Below are 15,857 nucleotides of genomic sequence, written 5' to 3'. Positions count from 1 at the left end.
AGTGCCACCCCCTGCCCTGGGCAGGGCCACCTCCCCCCAGCCCAGGTTGCTCCAAGCCCCGTCCAACCTGGCCTTGAACACCTCCAGGGATGGGGCAGCCACAGCTTCTCGGGGCAACCTGCCCCAGGGGATCACCGCCCCCACAGGGAAGAAATTCTTCCTCACATCTCATCTAAATCTCCCCTCTTTCAGTGTCAAACCGTTCCCCCTGGTCCCATCGCTCCCGGCCCTGATGAAGAGTCCCTCCCCAGCTCTCCTGGAGCCCCATTAGGGACTGGAAGGCCACAGTAATTCAGTGGCACTTCCCCGAGTGTTTCGATGGGGTTCGTGGGCCTGAACTGGGTTGTTCCTTTCCAGCAGTGCCCGTGGCTGGAACGGGTACCGCAACAGCCTCAGCCGCTGCTGTGCAACTGGTGCACAGGGAGGAGTGGGGAAGCCATAACATATACAATTAAAACTTCCAATGTAATAGAAGTGGCTACACATACACAAAGGGGAAGCAGCTTGGTCGGGGGGTCCCGGAGAGCTGAACCTGGAACAAAACTGGTAAGTACCACGTGCAAGTGCCGGTGAGAGCCCCGTTGGCTGTTTGCACATCGTGGAGGTTTCCCCGGGTCACACAGCAGCTTTACAGCGCAGCCCCGAGGCGTTACTGAACGCTGAACCCCCAGCGCTCGGCAAACATAACCACGGCAATGCGATTTTGTTTCTTCAGAAAAACGTCACGGGGTAAAGGCCTGACCTTCGCCTTCGCCCAGGCAGGAAGAGCTCTCACTTTTTAGATTGGATGGACTGAGTCATAAACGCCAGGCGTTCCAGGGAAAGCAGCGAGAACTTGGGGAGGTGTAAAGTTACCTGTGACTGATGGCAATAGTGTAATTTGAACACTGCCATACTCCTGTGGGGTGGAAGATTTCCAGTAAAAAGCAGTGTGTGATGCTGGCGTAGGAAGCTTGTGCTTATAAAAGGGCAAATCCTGCTAATTAGGGTGCAGTCACCATTCTCAACAATTTATTTTACTCACATGGATTAGAAACTCTGGTCCAGCGTTCATCTTCTGGTAGATGAACGGTGTTTGGGACACAGCGTCACCTGCCAGAGTTTCTGACAACCTGAAATAGTGCCCAGACTGAACCTTTTTCCAGTAGTGTGTTTATGTCCTGTCAAAACCAGACAACTTCTGAAGGAGCACCGGGCAGCGAGAGACAGAGCTGAGTATTTTAAAAACTGGAGATAGTTGGTTTGAGAAAAGCCATAGAGATAATACCACAGACTGTCAGACGCAGTGGTTGCGTGTTTCTGGGACTGGCACCGCCCGAGCAGCAAAATGAGTATCCAGGCTTTCACGCTGATTCGTTTGGAATGAGATGGATGATACCTGCGGAGTTTCTGGGGTTAGATACAATTTAATGTAATGCTGTCAAAGCTGAATCAATATGTTTCTGTGAAGCCAAAGTCCTCCTAGACCACATATCAATGGTTTCCAGTTAACCACACTTCTCACAATCCCTTTTTTCCCCACAAGGTTACTGCTGCCAACAGTTTTTCTCATGAAATCGAACATTTCAGTTTAAGACAAGCCATCCAAAAGAAGAATATCCAGGTCTGTAGTCAATATTATATAATAACAACAGATACCCAACTGTTAATATGGAACTATGACACTAAATACACTTCTTTATCCAACAGTGGATAGATTCTTATCAACTAGACAGTCTACGACCTCTGCAGCGCACAAAGAGGACCTGGGTCATCACCACCATTGATGTTCAAGAGGAGGACAAAGGACCATTCCCAAAATATGCTGGACAGGTACAACCAACCCCTTAGCAAGAGTTCTTCTTGAGCCTCAGTAAGATGTCCATCACCACAGACTGTGCGTTAAAATGCCACAGGCAGGAGAGGGTGGGAATTGTGCACCAAACAGCACCTTTTTAAAATAAAATAATTATTTGTTCAAAGTTGTCTTATTTACCCGGAGTTGGGTGGAATTGAGTGGTGGGGGGTATATTGCTGCTCTCTACGGGAAGCTGCAGGCAGCCTCGGGGGAAGGCGACTCTGGAGCGGGAGAGGCAAGAGAGTCATGGCGCTGAGCTGCGTATGCGCACGCTGTGCAGAGCCGCGGTGCTGCGGCCACGACGCTGCTGAGTCAGCAGAGCCTGCAGAGAAGGGGCGCAGGACGAGAATCGGTCTGAAGACTTTTTACTGCTGTGCCGTCTTCCCTACTCACACTGCTTTGTGCTGCTTTTTTTCCCAAAGCTGTTCAATAACAAATCATTTAACACATCAGTAAGATATTTAATCAGTGGACCCGGGGTAGATGAATCTCCAGAGATTGGGTTGTTTTCTATAGAAGATGATGAAAACGGACATGTGTATGTGCATCGTCCCATCGACAGAGAAAAGACCTCAATTTTTCAGGTAACACACTTTAAAAAAATACTTAAAACTGTTTGCAAATATTAATTGCTTTCTCGTGGCTAAATGCTTCACAAGAATGAGATACGTATTTCTATGACCTCCTTTTCTGATTTTGAACCTCTAACTAAACGCTAAGGTCATTGTCTCAGCAGAGACCAATTGGTAACTTCCACATCGCTCGCAATTATAAACCTTTGTCGCGTGTTTGGACTTCCACAAATATCTGTACACTTCTTTTCTATCTTTTTTTTTTTTTTTTTTTTTTTTTTTTTTTGTATTACCCGTGATCATAATGTGAAAAATGAAGAGCTTATCCTGAAAGTCGAAGTGTGTTTCAGCCGCAGTGGCCAGAACACTGAGCTGTAAACCCAAAACCTCTCGATCAAGAGAACGGAAGCAAATAGTTACATGTTACAAAAAAATAGATAATACTGGAGGAGCTGCAAAGCTGTATTACTGTAATTTTATAGAAGAGTAAGCATATGTTTCTCCTTAAGAAGCAGAAAAGTGTTCCTAAGCAGTCAGTGTAATGAAAGAAATGTGGTAACAAGTGTATGAACGAAATATGGGAGTGTGGGTTTGTTTTCCTCTTGCAAAAAAACTGCAATTGTGGTCTCCTTATGTTTATTCTGTGATGATTTCTATTTGTGTCTCTCTGGATTAACTGTACCCAACTGGTAGTTGCCGTTCCCTGTGGCTTTCTGTGCAAGGTCTTCCCTTCCACAACGAACAGTTAAATTTTGGAGGGCTTTCTATTCGCCCTCGCTGGACACGGGGCTGTTCCGGGGCGGAGGCTCTGGGCTTGGCTGTACAGCAGAAGTAAGTGCAGCAAAAGAGAATTCAGTATTCGGAATTGAATCCCCTGCACGTCCATGGATATGGAGCCAAAACATCGTAGCAAATGGAATGTACTGCTCAAATAAATGCTTTAGAATTGGGAAGCACAGGTGAAAGCATTCTTTTGTCTGGCCCCAGGGATATTTATGTGTTTTATATTAGGCAGTCATTTCAAATAACCCAGATCCAGCTTCAGGTACTGATTTTTATTTTTTTTTTTTAAATATCGTTTAATGCAGAGGATGACGATTATGAATCTAATAACTTTGAAGGTGAAATAATGACTTAGCAATGCAACCCAAAGCCAAACGCTAGCCAAATAGAACTGAAGCAGTGTCAAAATCGAAAGTTCTTTGTTCCATTCTGATGTCTAAATGATGCCATTCATTCCATTCTGATATTTGTGTCGCTGCTCATCTAGATACGTTTCGATATTGTGTACAGAAAAACTGGTGAACCATTGGACCGTCCTTTATTTTTCAAGATAAAGGTTAAAGATATTAATGACAACGCACCTGAGTTTCCCCAGGAGGAATATAGTGTTACAATAAGAGAGAACCACAGTAAAGGTAAGTGCCACCCAAACAAGGGATACTACTGGTTTGTGTGGGATTGCTCTCTTTTTAATTTCTTTGTCTTTCTTCTTCTTTTCTTACTACATCTGTTCTGCCCAGGTTTTCCTTAAACACTCGCGGCTTTAGGGACTATATCCTGTGAAGGCCTCTTTCCCGCCTCTTCGCTTTGTGTCTGCTTGACCTCGCTGTACATTAGCGGAGCGCTGGAGACACGCTGGAAAAACCCCTAACATGTTTCTTCTTAACTACAAGCCGAGACTTTAGCAGACTAACCTGAACCGTGGATGTGGAGCCTGCGCAGGCGCAGCGCTGCACAGGAGATGGTCAGACACACTGTTTTACAGTACAAGGACAGGGTGTGGATGTGTGGGCACGTGGCCGTGGTGCCAACTCCTCAGGAGCTGGCGGAGCGCTGGCGTAACCAACCAGTGAATGTTTCTGATAACGTAAATTCAGGAATTTGATAACTCTTTCAGTTGGCTATTGGTACTTTAGGCAGATTTGCTGCCCAAGTGAGGTGGAGGCCAGAGGCTTTGCAGCGATAACCATAGCCACGGGAGAAGGTATCGCTGTTCTTAGGACTTGCATGTCCTGGACCCTGCAGACAGGTCTGAGAAACTCCACGCCAAGACTAAACACTTCTATTAATGCCTCAATTCTTCATCCTAGATGAGCCAGTTTTCCAAGTTACTGCCTTGGATAAAGATGAAGACGGCACTGTGAATTCTCAGGTGTCCTATTCTCTAAATATGCAAATGCCCCCTCTAGACGGATTCATGTTTAATATTGATCCTATCACAGGATCAATACTTCTGTCGGGATGCCTGGATTATAAGGTAACGTACATATGGCACCTTCTTGTCATTTAATGCATGATACATGTTCAGGACCCGTTCACCAGGTTCCAGGGGAGGGAGAGCCTCGCAGCCGGCCTCGTAGCTGTCACGGGCAGAATGTGGGAACTGCTTCGGCACTGAGCTCGAAAGTTCCTTTCTTCTGTTTTTCAGACTGCCACCTCCTTCAAACTTCTGATTAAAGCCAGTGACCACGGGACTCCCCAGCTGTCATCTACTGCCACAGTGAATGTGGTCATTGAAGACAGAAACAACCACCTCCCTGTATTTACTAGCGATAACGTAAGGAAGAACATTATTACTGTACTGACCCCTCCTAAATACAGTTCAGTCCTTCAAACTGCTGAATACACTCAGCGGTGGACATAGGAACCCTCAGACGCTTGCAGAGTGAGGCCAAAACACTCGCAGACGTGCTTTGTGTGTTAGAAGAACTACCTGTTAGAAGTGTGGATGGTAGAAGAATGCCGGACTGTGGGGAGCGACAGACTGTGTTCGCTTTCCGTGCTCAGCACCAGAGGGCTTTTGTCTGCCGTAGCCCTGCGGATGCGGTCAGACCAGGCTGTTCTGACGCTGGGCAGCTAAGGTGCTGGTTGCAGTCTGCTCCTGAAAGCTCCAAGTTTTGATGCAGGAAGACCTCAATGGCCCTAAGCCCGCCTGCCGCCCGGGCGCAGCTGGCTGGGGGGTGGCTGCGGTGGCTCCGTGGGCAGTGGTGGCTGGCGAAGGGAGCGACGGAGCTGGCGGGCAGCGAGAGGGCGTGAGGGGCTGCGAGCAGGTAGAGAGCTGCGCTTGAGCTGAGATAAGAGCTATCCATTTTCTGGCTCTGGTCCCGTTAATAGCTCAGGTGCCATGAAGACTGTTTGTGTGATTTGCGTGTTGACACACTGCTGTGGTTTAACGCAGCTGAGCACCCCCCGCCGCTCGCTCGCTCCCCTGCCGAGGGGTAGGGGAGACAATTGGAAAGATAAAAGTGCAAAAACTTGTGGGCTGAGATGAAGACAGTTTAACAGGTAAAGCAAAAGCCGCATGTGCAAGTGAAGCAAGATAAGGAGTTCATTCCCCTCTTCCCATGGGCGGGCGGGTGCCCAGCCCTCCCCAGGAAGGCAGAGCCCATCACGCAGTGTGCTTACTGGGCGAGACAAGTGCCCAAACTCCGAACGTCCCCCCCTTCCTCCTCCTCCCCTGCGGCTTTCATTGCAGAGCCCAACGCCACGTGGTGTGGGCCGTCCCTTGGGTCAGCCGGGGTCAGCTCTCCCGGCTGTGCCCCTCCAGCCCCTGCCTGGGGGGAGGAGTGGAAACGGCCCCGACATCCCTCTGTCATCAACACTGCCTTCGTCACAAACCCAAACCATAGCACCATACAAGCTACCATGAAGAAAACTAACTATCCCAGCCCAAACCAGTTCACACGTGCAGAGTGCGGAGCCATGCCAAGCACTGGTGTGTGTACATACTTGAAGTTGTGAGCAGTAAGAATAGGTACTGGGTTACAACAGCGAGCGCAAAGTCAGCTATGAAAGCAAACACACCAGTGTGTTACTATGGCAGGTCTCCTGCCTGCAGAAGGGTGTTTGGGAGACCGAGGGAATAAGGTTAGATAATCTGCCAGAATAGGTTTATACGGGAAATCTGTTCTTCATCATGATTAACTCCTGTCTGGTGGAACTCCCGGCCTTCTCACAGGAGGGATTGGTTCCCTCTGTCTGAGCACAGCATTTGTAAAAGTTGTGATGCAAGGACAGTATTGTTTACGTATTAGAAGGCAAGAGTCTGAATTTTCAGATCTCAACCAGCAACCAGCTTATGTAATTTGTGTTGATTTTCTTCATCGTTTATTACCATCTCATCTTCTGAGGCATGGTTCTGCCTCAGGTGATTTAGTTGGCATTTCTTAGCTTGTCTTTGGCGTGCTAGTTAGGCAAGCTGGTGGCAAAAACTTAAACCATTGTGAAGAAAGGACCTAAAATCTCACACATTCTTGCTTTCTGCAAGGTCAGGTATGTAACATCTGCAGACTAGTTCTGGCCTAAGCCTGTACGCACCAATCTCCTCTACATGGCAGAAGACTGTCCTGGATGAAAAGCCCCAGTGGCATTTGTGGGCCTATTGCTATCGTCAGTATTAGGAGAGATGAGCAGTGTCCTGGTTTTAGATGGAGATCAGGTTTAGTGATAAGTTCTGTATGAAGTCAGTGGGAATGTGCCGGAGGATAGTTAGTTCTGTCACTCCCATAAGGGTTCTCTGTCACTGAGCGGGGACGCATGAGCCACTGCAGACAACATCAGTGTGTGCAGAAAGTAGCTCCGCACGGTCTGGTGGTGGAACCCTGGCTCAGAACTGGCTAACGAGCTTCTTCCTCTTGAGGAATAGAAATAGTCCTTCTTGCTTTCCTTTCCCCTCCCAGTACCAGCTGCAGGTTTCAGCAGGTCAGGAACACCCAGCTGTATTACGGCTCCAAGTGCAAGATGAAGACTCTCCCAACACTCCAGCTTGGAGAGCAAAATACGGAATAACGACAGGCAATGAGAAGGAACAGTTCACCATTGAGACGGATCCAGACACAAATGAAGGCATTTTGAGTGTTATCAAGGTAAGGAGCAGTAATAGATGGCCTGCAGCGTGGCAGCGTGTAGCGTGGCCAGTCTGGTTGCAAGACCAATGGCTTAGCGGCTTACCTGAGTTTGGTGAGCTCAGCTCACCTCTGAGTTGCAGGTATGTAGAGATGACGGCCAAACCAAAGGTCATAGCTGCTAATCAGACTTTTGTCTGGGGTTTTCAGCCTCTCAACTATGAAGATGACTCTGAGCTGAGACTTGTCATTTCTGTAGCAAATGAAGAACCTTTCTTCTTGTGTAAAAACGGCATTGTGATGATCTCAAGCCTAGAATCCACCAATGCAACGATCAACATCAAGGTCTTACAACATGCTCCTAGGTTTCAGCCTCCTATACTTATTGTCCAAAAAGAAGACTCAATGAAGCCTGGGAGAGTATTTAGAAGGTATCTGGCCACATATCCAGATGATGTGCCTAATGAGATAAAGTAAGTGGAGATGCTTCTAACGCTCAGAATAAGAAATAGCTTAGGAATATAAAGAGGTTTTCAAGTTTAATTTGGTATATGTACATATGTGAGTATCCACACACATCTATATTTACAGCTACATGAACATATACATTAGAGGTGCAGATTTAGTGTTGATGATACTGCAGATGCAGGTTGCTGGTTCTGTAAGATGGAATTTAAAGGTGCAGTCAGTCCTTGGTTGCTCAGTGCTTCTGTTGTCTTCAAAATAGTTTTGCCTAAAACCAGGTTGCATTATTTATATATTTTACTTTTGATGACAAAATTTTGATGCCATAGAAAGGACTAAGGTGTGCTTGGCTGTAAGAGTGTTGATCTCACGTGGGATTAGATACTTTCTTAGCCCCTAGGAACAGTTTTGATGGGCCTGTGCAAGGTATGGGGACTTGCATGGGGAACTGTTTGTTGGCTGTGTTGAAACGCACAGCTTGTCCTAGAGTTAACAAAAGTGAACTTCACTACCAAGGGAAAATACCTACAGAGCTCAAAAGGACAAAGAAAGATGCAGTAGAAATTTTATATTCTTCAAAATTCATTTAAGAAAATACAGCACTTGTAACTTTTTCCTTTCTTTTTAAGATATGAACTAGCCCATGACCCAGCTGGTTGGCTGAGCGTGGATGAGAATTCTGGAGTTCTCACTGTGGCAAAAGAATTTGATCAAGAATCTCCTTATGTGAACAACAGTGTGTACACCATCATCGTTGAGGCTACTCATCATGGTAAGTAGCTGGTCAGAAAATATTCAAGCAGTATATGGACTGTTTGAGATGAGGTGTGTGTTAGATATAGAATGACAGTAAGACTAAGGATCTCGGTGGAGAATGGTAATGCAGAACAAACACCCTAACGTTTAAAACTTGTGTTACGTGTGACTAGTAGGATAAACCAGACAGAGATCCTGCCAATGGCCTGGCTTTTGTCCATACCCAGTTACGAGTGTTTTTCTGCTTCTTTTACTCCCGTCTAGGTATTCCACCACAGACTGCTACTGGCACCATCCTGCTTTACTTGTCGGACATTAATGATCGTATGCCAACATTAGTGGCTCCTTCTTTAGATGTGTGTGACAAAAAAGAAGGGACACCTCTCATGATAAAAGCTGAGTCTGCTACAGTCCATTCACATTCTGGGCCATTTACATTTGAGCTGGCTGAGGACTCTGAAGATGTGAAGCATAACTGGAAATTAGGAAGGAACTTTGGTGAGTTCTTCCTTTCATATCCTTCATGTCGTGTACGTGCCCTCTGGTTATTTCACTGCCTGTTACCTTTATGGTTTGTTACTGATGTCAGACTTCTTTCTATGAGTCTTGAAATAATTTGCTTGTCTTCTTTTTAGGGGAGTCAGTTGAACTTCTAATGTTAAGAAGCCTCCCACAAGGTAGCTACTTGGTCCCCATCATTATTCAGGATGGGCAAGGATTTTCTACAAGGCAGAATCAGCACGTTAGGCTCTGCTTTTGCCCAGATGGACATACGTGTAAAGATTCACCACTTCCACAAGCAGCAGTGGGACTTGGAGTTGGTGCCATTGTGATAATACTGATGGCTTTCTTATTGCTACTGGGTAAGTAACCTCCTAGCTTAGGTGTGCAAGTTACCTGTGATCTGCCCCTTGTATCTCATTGCAACTGTGACTCATGAACACGTGCTAAAATCTACCAGCCTTAACAGGAAAGACCGTTTGCCCGAATGCGTTGGAGTGTAGCCAAGGTACAAGCAATTAATACTTGCACTCTTAATAGTGCTTTCATCCATGTGTCCTGGTCCATGACCTGTTCTCTCTTCAAATTTCAGGAAGACCTTAGTTGCCCAACACAAGACATTGCCATTTCCATCTAGTAACCAAAAAGATCTTTTTTGATAGCCCAGAAAACTTTCAAATGAGTAGGCACTGTGAGACAGTGTGTGATGCAGAGGCAGGTGGTATCCACGGCTGACAACACAGGGCAAAGGGCGCTGGAAAGATCAGTGAAACAACCTGCACTCGTGGTTGGGATGTGGAAAGGTGAGGACTGTGTACTATAGAGAAGTGAAAAAGGGAAGATAACGTAGATGCATGGAATACTATTGTATGAACAACAATAAACACAGGTATATAACCTAGGAAGAAAGAAAATACCTAAACTAAAAAAACCCCAGAAATGCAATGTTAACAGGTGGAATTTTTCAGCTTGTTACTTGTGAAAATCATGATTATATTGTGGCTAGAAGATGACTGGCAAATGTAAATGTGTTGTGAAGCTGAACTCTAGTACAACAAAGTAAACATTCTTATTTACATTGAATACAATGGAATACTTGACTTTTTTGACATTAACCACATACGGGCTAACTGGAAGTAATGAATTTCCCCCATAGGGTTACACTGCTCAGTAACTGCTTATTATAGAGCTGCTTCCTCTGTAACAGCTCCTGTTGGGTACTGCTGAAGGGGTGAACTACCGATTCTTTATCTGAAGTGAAAAGTAATAGCTTATCTGACCCCGGTTCCTCTGTCGGTCTGCGAGTGCTGCAGCGTGCCTGCTCGGTGCGGAGCTCGGTGGAGATAACGGCTCTCTCTGCAGCAGGCGCATCGCGCCCGGCCCAGCGTCTGCCCAGCTACAGCGCTGATGTTTCCGCGTGAGCGCGACTGGAAGGAGCTGGGACCTGACCAGCCCCCTCTACTGAGCCACACAGATCTGTCCACTGTCCCATTTCACCATTCCCTTTCTTGTCCCAACAGTTTCCAGTATTCTACTTCGCCAGTTTTACGTGCCAGGATCTAAAAGCAAAGCCATTGTCACACCCGGAGAGGGTGAACAGACTTTAATCAACTACAATGAAGAGAGCAGAATGAATTTGTCTCAAGTAAGTGCAAAAGCCTATATTCACGTTACCCCACCAGTGCTGTGCGGCTGAATCTGGTACCAGTCACCTCTTTTATTGTTTCCTCTGGTTTTAGAGTTGAGCAAAATAAAGCTTTTTTGCCACTAAGCATATCCGGGGAGTGGTGTTCTGCACAGACTGGATAATGCTGCTCTGGTGACAGACTATTATCACTCCCACCGTTTTTCAGTATCAGCAGGACCTTCCCAGGTGCCTCATCCTACTGGTGAACCCAGCAGGGAGGGGGCACGTCAGCTCTTGTCCCACTGCACGTACTAGTGTTTTCAACAGGGAGATAAATGCAAGTGAAAAGGGGAATAGACTGCAAAAGAGTGATCCTTGCCAGCCTAGTTCAGCTTCTTACTAACACTGTCCCTCTCCCTGTACGCAGGCCAAGCTGCACGTCACAGATCACACTGCTCTGCCACCAGTGTCTCTGGAGACTGGAGGAGAAGTGATTGCTGAGGTAACTGCCCGTTTCCTCGTGTAAATGCCCTTTTCTATACCACAGAAATTAGTAATCCCAAGAATGAGGTTTGGTGTTAATAACAGTGGGAAAAATAATGCAATATATTTCATTTAGAAAATAAGCATCACTTGTTGGAGATTCCCCTACTATTTAAAATACTGTTGCCAACTTATTTTTTTCTAGCAGCTTTCAGTTTGAGACTGACACTTCTTTTCATTAGTTATTGTTCTAAATAGTTGGAAGCATCGTTTCTTCCAAAATTCTTATCACAGTACCTGAATTGATATGCACAAGATTTTATTCAGTTCTTGGTATAAGTGAAATGTAACCATCATTCTTCAGATATCTATCAAAAACATGCTGGGTAACATCTTCTACTTAACATAGTGTAAAAGTGTGGAAAGGATTTATAAGTATTTTTATGACTATGAGATGTAATTCTGGGAGTTTGAAGGCTTTTGAGTTTGTTTTGTGGATTTTTGTACTGTATTCTCTAACAGATGTCTATTTTTATTGTAAAGAATGCCTGAAGGAAAGTCTGGTCTACATCAGTAGGTGACAGCCATGTGTTCTGTTCCTAAGTACATAGTGATCACCAAGACACTCTAAGAACCATCTCTTACAGCAGGCAAAGAAAATGTAAAATAGGGTTTTTTTATGTATGTGAGAACCCAATTCCACAATCCTTAAGACTACAGGAGGGAGGATTACCTATGTGAATAGACTTTATAAAGTTCTGAGGTCATATTTGGTGCCGTTAATGAAAAGGAATCCAATAAATTTAGAGGAAGAAACGTATTTAATTACTAATTATGAAGAATGCCTACAGTTGGTGACTCCAGGTACACGTGGAGTATGTACTCATCAGAAGAAACGTCCTTGAACAGAAAAAGCTGCAATGTAACCGGAGAAGACAGCCCAAGAGAAACGGGCGTAACAGAGAGAAAGATAGTTGGATTTGTTTCTATCTGGAAGAAATGTTAGCAACTGCCTTAATGCTGTCAAACCTGAGATACTGCGTCTTTCTTCCAGGGCGGCCTGTACGCTAGTTACCAGACTTTCCAAGACAGACACCTTGATTCCATCATGCAGACAGTGGACAAAATACTGGGTCGGGTAAGAAATGAATGTTGATCCCCTCCTTTGCCAAACTGGCTTGTAAGAACAGGAAAAATGGCTCGCAAAGCTGGGAAGCTGCTATGGTTTCAGCTACTCTCAGCCCATACCTAAGAAGCATTCCAATCAAAAGCGAGGGACGTGTTTGATGGGGAAACATTGAAGATGACTCCTTGTTGAAAATGTGGTGTCTCCTGGACGCCTCGCTGCATCTGGCGGGTCACCCGGCGTACTGCAGGGCTGGGGTCTGCCACCTCCAACACATTCTTCCAGGCGGGGAAGTGGGGCTGCAGTGCTTTCTGTTGCTGTGCAGGGTGAAGGTTTGGTTGCCTGCTCTTCCACTGCTGTGCCAGCAGGGAAATCCTCTTGCCATGTGCGGTCTGGCCACCGCCTGTTCCTGGGCCTGTCCTCCATGCCTCCTTGGGCCACAGCGCATACCTGCACGCAGTCAGGTTCCCGAGCGAGCTGGCTGCTCCAGGGCACATCGACTGCTCCTTCCTGCCTCGGTGCTCCAGGGGAGGTTCAGGCTCTGGTGCTTGCGCAGCTGATAGTTTCAGTAAAACTTTTCATTGTGAGAGAACGACTCATACTCTTCACTGTAACCTCCTGGCTTACCTGCCTAATTTGCATACCGCAAATTACTTTAATTTCTGAGAGGGCAATAGGAGCTTCCACGATGATTTGCATTGTGTCTTCCCTTCTTTAGAAACTGTATCATGAAAACACAGTGGAAGATTATGGGGCCCTCTATGAACCTCACAGATACGCTGAGGAAGGAGAACTAGAGCGAAGTAGCTCCTTCTGCTCTGTCTCCGTCGGCAGCGAGGATTTGCCTGCTGATTTTTTGAACACTCTTGGACCAAAGTTCTCTGCTCTGGAAGAAATCTGTGAGAAGCGATTGCAGTCATTCCATTAATTTCAGAAGGCTGTGGCTACTTTATGGTGTTGGAAAGGCTTCTGGCAGAAGCACTGAACAATTCAGAAAGAAAGAACCATCTGCGCTAGAAGTCGTTGCATTATGTTTGCACCATGAGTATCTGCCCTTTTATTCTTCCTGCCTACGCTGGTCGCATGCCCGCAGCCAAGGACGTGACGTGTCTGGAAGGTCCGCGCTGCTCTGAAGAGATGCTGGAGTGATTTTAGCATATTCCATGCAGATTTACACAAATGGAAGATCTGAGATTAAGGATCCTTAATATAACATGCAAAGGGAAAGAAGAGATCTACCACGCTAGAAATTCCAGTCAAAGTTCCGTATGGAAATAAGCCAGTTTTGAGCGGAGAAGGCAGTTCCCAGCTAGGCCAGCGAGACAGTCCTCTCTCCAGTAAGTGGTCTCTTTAAATCCAAGATTCACTTTAGTACGGTGCCGTGCGGATCTGACCTGATGAGGAGATCTTTTATTCCCCTATGACACTGAAACAGCTAAGAGAAAATACACTTGTAGTGGTAGCGTGACTGTAACCGCGTAACGACCTGGGAGGTCTGCACCATACTTGCTTTTTAGCGTAAGAGGCACTTATTGAGTGCCTGTTTGCTCATGCTGGCATCTGGTGGCTGTTAGTATTACTGCACTATTGTAAATACTGTAAATGCTCAGAAATTGTTGACAGAGGACAAGTTATGGTTATTCCTTTAATTCAAATAACTTCCTTCTCTAAATTAGCTACAAGTGACCATGATAAAGAAATTAATGGGTTTCCTTAAGCACCATTGATAAAACAGATGACATGATAGAGAAGGGGCAGCAGCAAATTTCCCTGTACAGAAACCACAGATGTGGTACTTTTAAATCTTGTGGTTTGTGGGTGTCTGGATGTGCTCAGTTGGCCCACGCTCAGTTGTAGCGTGATGGCTATCGGTGTTGCAATACGTGAATGAGGGAAGAATAGCTCAGAAGAGAGCATTCTGCTATTGGGTAAGTTACACGGCCAATAAGAGATGGAATTAGTCCCAAATATTACTTCTGTTCTATTACAATTCTGTGCTAAAAGAAAAACTCTTTGCCTGAGGCAAGCACTAAGTCTGGTAGCTTAGGCACTCTTCTTCTGCTTCAAAGTTTACCTAAACAATAAATTATGCTTTTGCTCAGACGTTATTGACTAATAATTCAAGGTTGGAAACTTCAGTCAAGTGCGATAGAAGACTGTGGCTGAGGGGCGGGCAGCTGAGCTCTCCCAACTGCAGCAGCAGGGTCTGTTTACACAATAAATCCCCATTCTGACAAACAGTCTTTAATTTATGATGCCAGACGGAAGGCTTCCAGTTGGGCCAGTGACCTAACAGCACTGCTAATAACCGAGAGGACTTCTTTATTGCAAACTACAACCATATTGGTAAGATCAGAATTGCGCTGTGTTTTGCTATTTCTTCTGAAAATTATGCAAGATTAAAAATAATAATGAAGTAGTCTGTGTGTTTATTGTCCCTGTAGACTTGTGTTGGCTCTGTCGCACACCGTGCTTACAAACACCGAACCATCAGATGGGATCAGCCCCACAGCTGCTACTGCCAGAAAAAACTGTGTCTCTCTTACATGGAAAAAACAGAACTGTTTTCATGAAAAGCTATTGTATAGCAACTGAGAATGTTCACACATACACAGTTGCCCATACAGGTAGTAACGTTCATTATTTCGTTGTCTTCAAGGATGTAGAAGACATACACACTGAGCTAATACATCTTCCCAGCATCATTGTGAGGTAAATATGCAGTGTTTACTCTTAAAGAGCAGAAATTAAGGCTGAAGGTGCTCCTTGGTTGACTGCAGTCACCGAGAGAACTTGCAGCAGACCACGGACTGGCGCGTGGCCGTGTGCTCTGAGGGTCTGCTCTGCCACCAGTAGTGTTGATCTTCGCAGCAGCTTGTTATGCCATTCCTTTTGAGCAGACCTGAGGAATACGCACGCTGCTGTGGTCATACCAAAACAGCCCAAAACCGTTAGTATAGATGGTCTTGGAGCAAACAGTAGTGGAAGTAACAAATAATAAAACCTTCATTTTATAGAAAAAGGACTGATGAACAGAATTCATAAATCAGATTCCACAGTAAAAAAGAGACTTACAGAATGGAGTTAGATTTTCAGAATGCTCGTTTTGAAGAAGTATCATATTTGTCATTCCTGTCAAGCCCTGTCATTTGTGCAATTACCTGGACAGAAAATATTCCTCCTTTTTCTCACTAAGCATTTGCAATCACAAGTCTGGTGATGTGACGCTTAAACTCCTGTTAATAATAACATTGTTCGTTGATCTTTTTATCTAACTGTAGGAGCTGTATATACCATGTAAGTGCATAACGAGGTGTTCAGTTCATTTGAATGATTGTTCTAATATTTTAAATATTACTATGTGCCTTTTGAATGAGTACTTTTATGTAGGAATGACGAAGCGTGCTGCAAACACCTAAATAACCACTCAAACTGCTGAAAGCTCTGATGATCCCTGCTGCCAACATACGGCCAGGAAATCTGTCACACGTCAACTGGGGGTGTCTGGACACCACCAAAACTCAGCAGAGGACCCACAGTCTGGTGTTCTAGGGCCCTGTCTCAGCTCCATGGGACAATTACCTCTTTTTCCATCTGTGTATAAAGTTTCAGTTGACATTTCTTCTCAAATGGGAGAGAAAGA

At 45.4% G+C, this 15,857-nt stretch overlaps 1 protein-coding gene across 1 annotated transcript; it reads left to right on the top strand.

Annotated features, from left to right (window-relative positions):
- Positions 1 to 318: 318 nt before the first annotated feature.
- CDH26 (cadherin 26) lies at positions 319 to 13,142 on the top strand. Its single transcript, XM_009893591.1, has 15 exons — positions 319 to 546; positions 1,690 to 1,812; positions 2,260 to 2,421; positions 3,680 to 3,827; positions 4,503 to 4,669; positions 4,841 to 4,969; positions 7,092 to 7,277; positions 7,467 to 7,729; positions 8,351 to 8,493; positions 8,742 to 8,975; positions 9,113 to 9,340; positions 10,499 to 10,623; positions 11,033 to 11,107; positions 12,143 to 12,226; positions 12,933 to 13,142. The coding sequence occupies exons 1-15, from the start codon at positions 319 to 321 to the stop codon at positions 13,140 to 13,142; spliced, it is 2,505 nt and encodes an 834-aa protein (XP_009891893.1).
- The last annotated feature ends 2,715 nt before the right edge of the window (positions 13,143 to 15,857 follow it).

Source organism: Charadrius vociferus, unplaced genomic scaffold (genome assembly GCF_000708025.1).
Source record: "Charadrius vociferus isolate BGI_N301 unplaced genomic scaffold, ASM70802v2 scaffold259, whole genome shotgun sequence".
Lineage (NCBI taxonomy): Eukaryota > Metazoa > Chordata > Aves > Charadriiformes > Charadriidae > Charadrius > Charadrius vociferus.
Note: the sequence above shows the minus strand (reverse complement) of the source record. Positions and strands in the feature narration are given on the sequence as shown.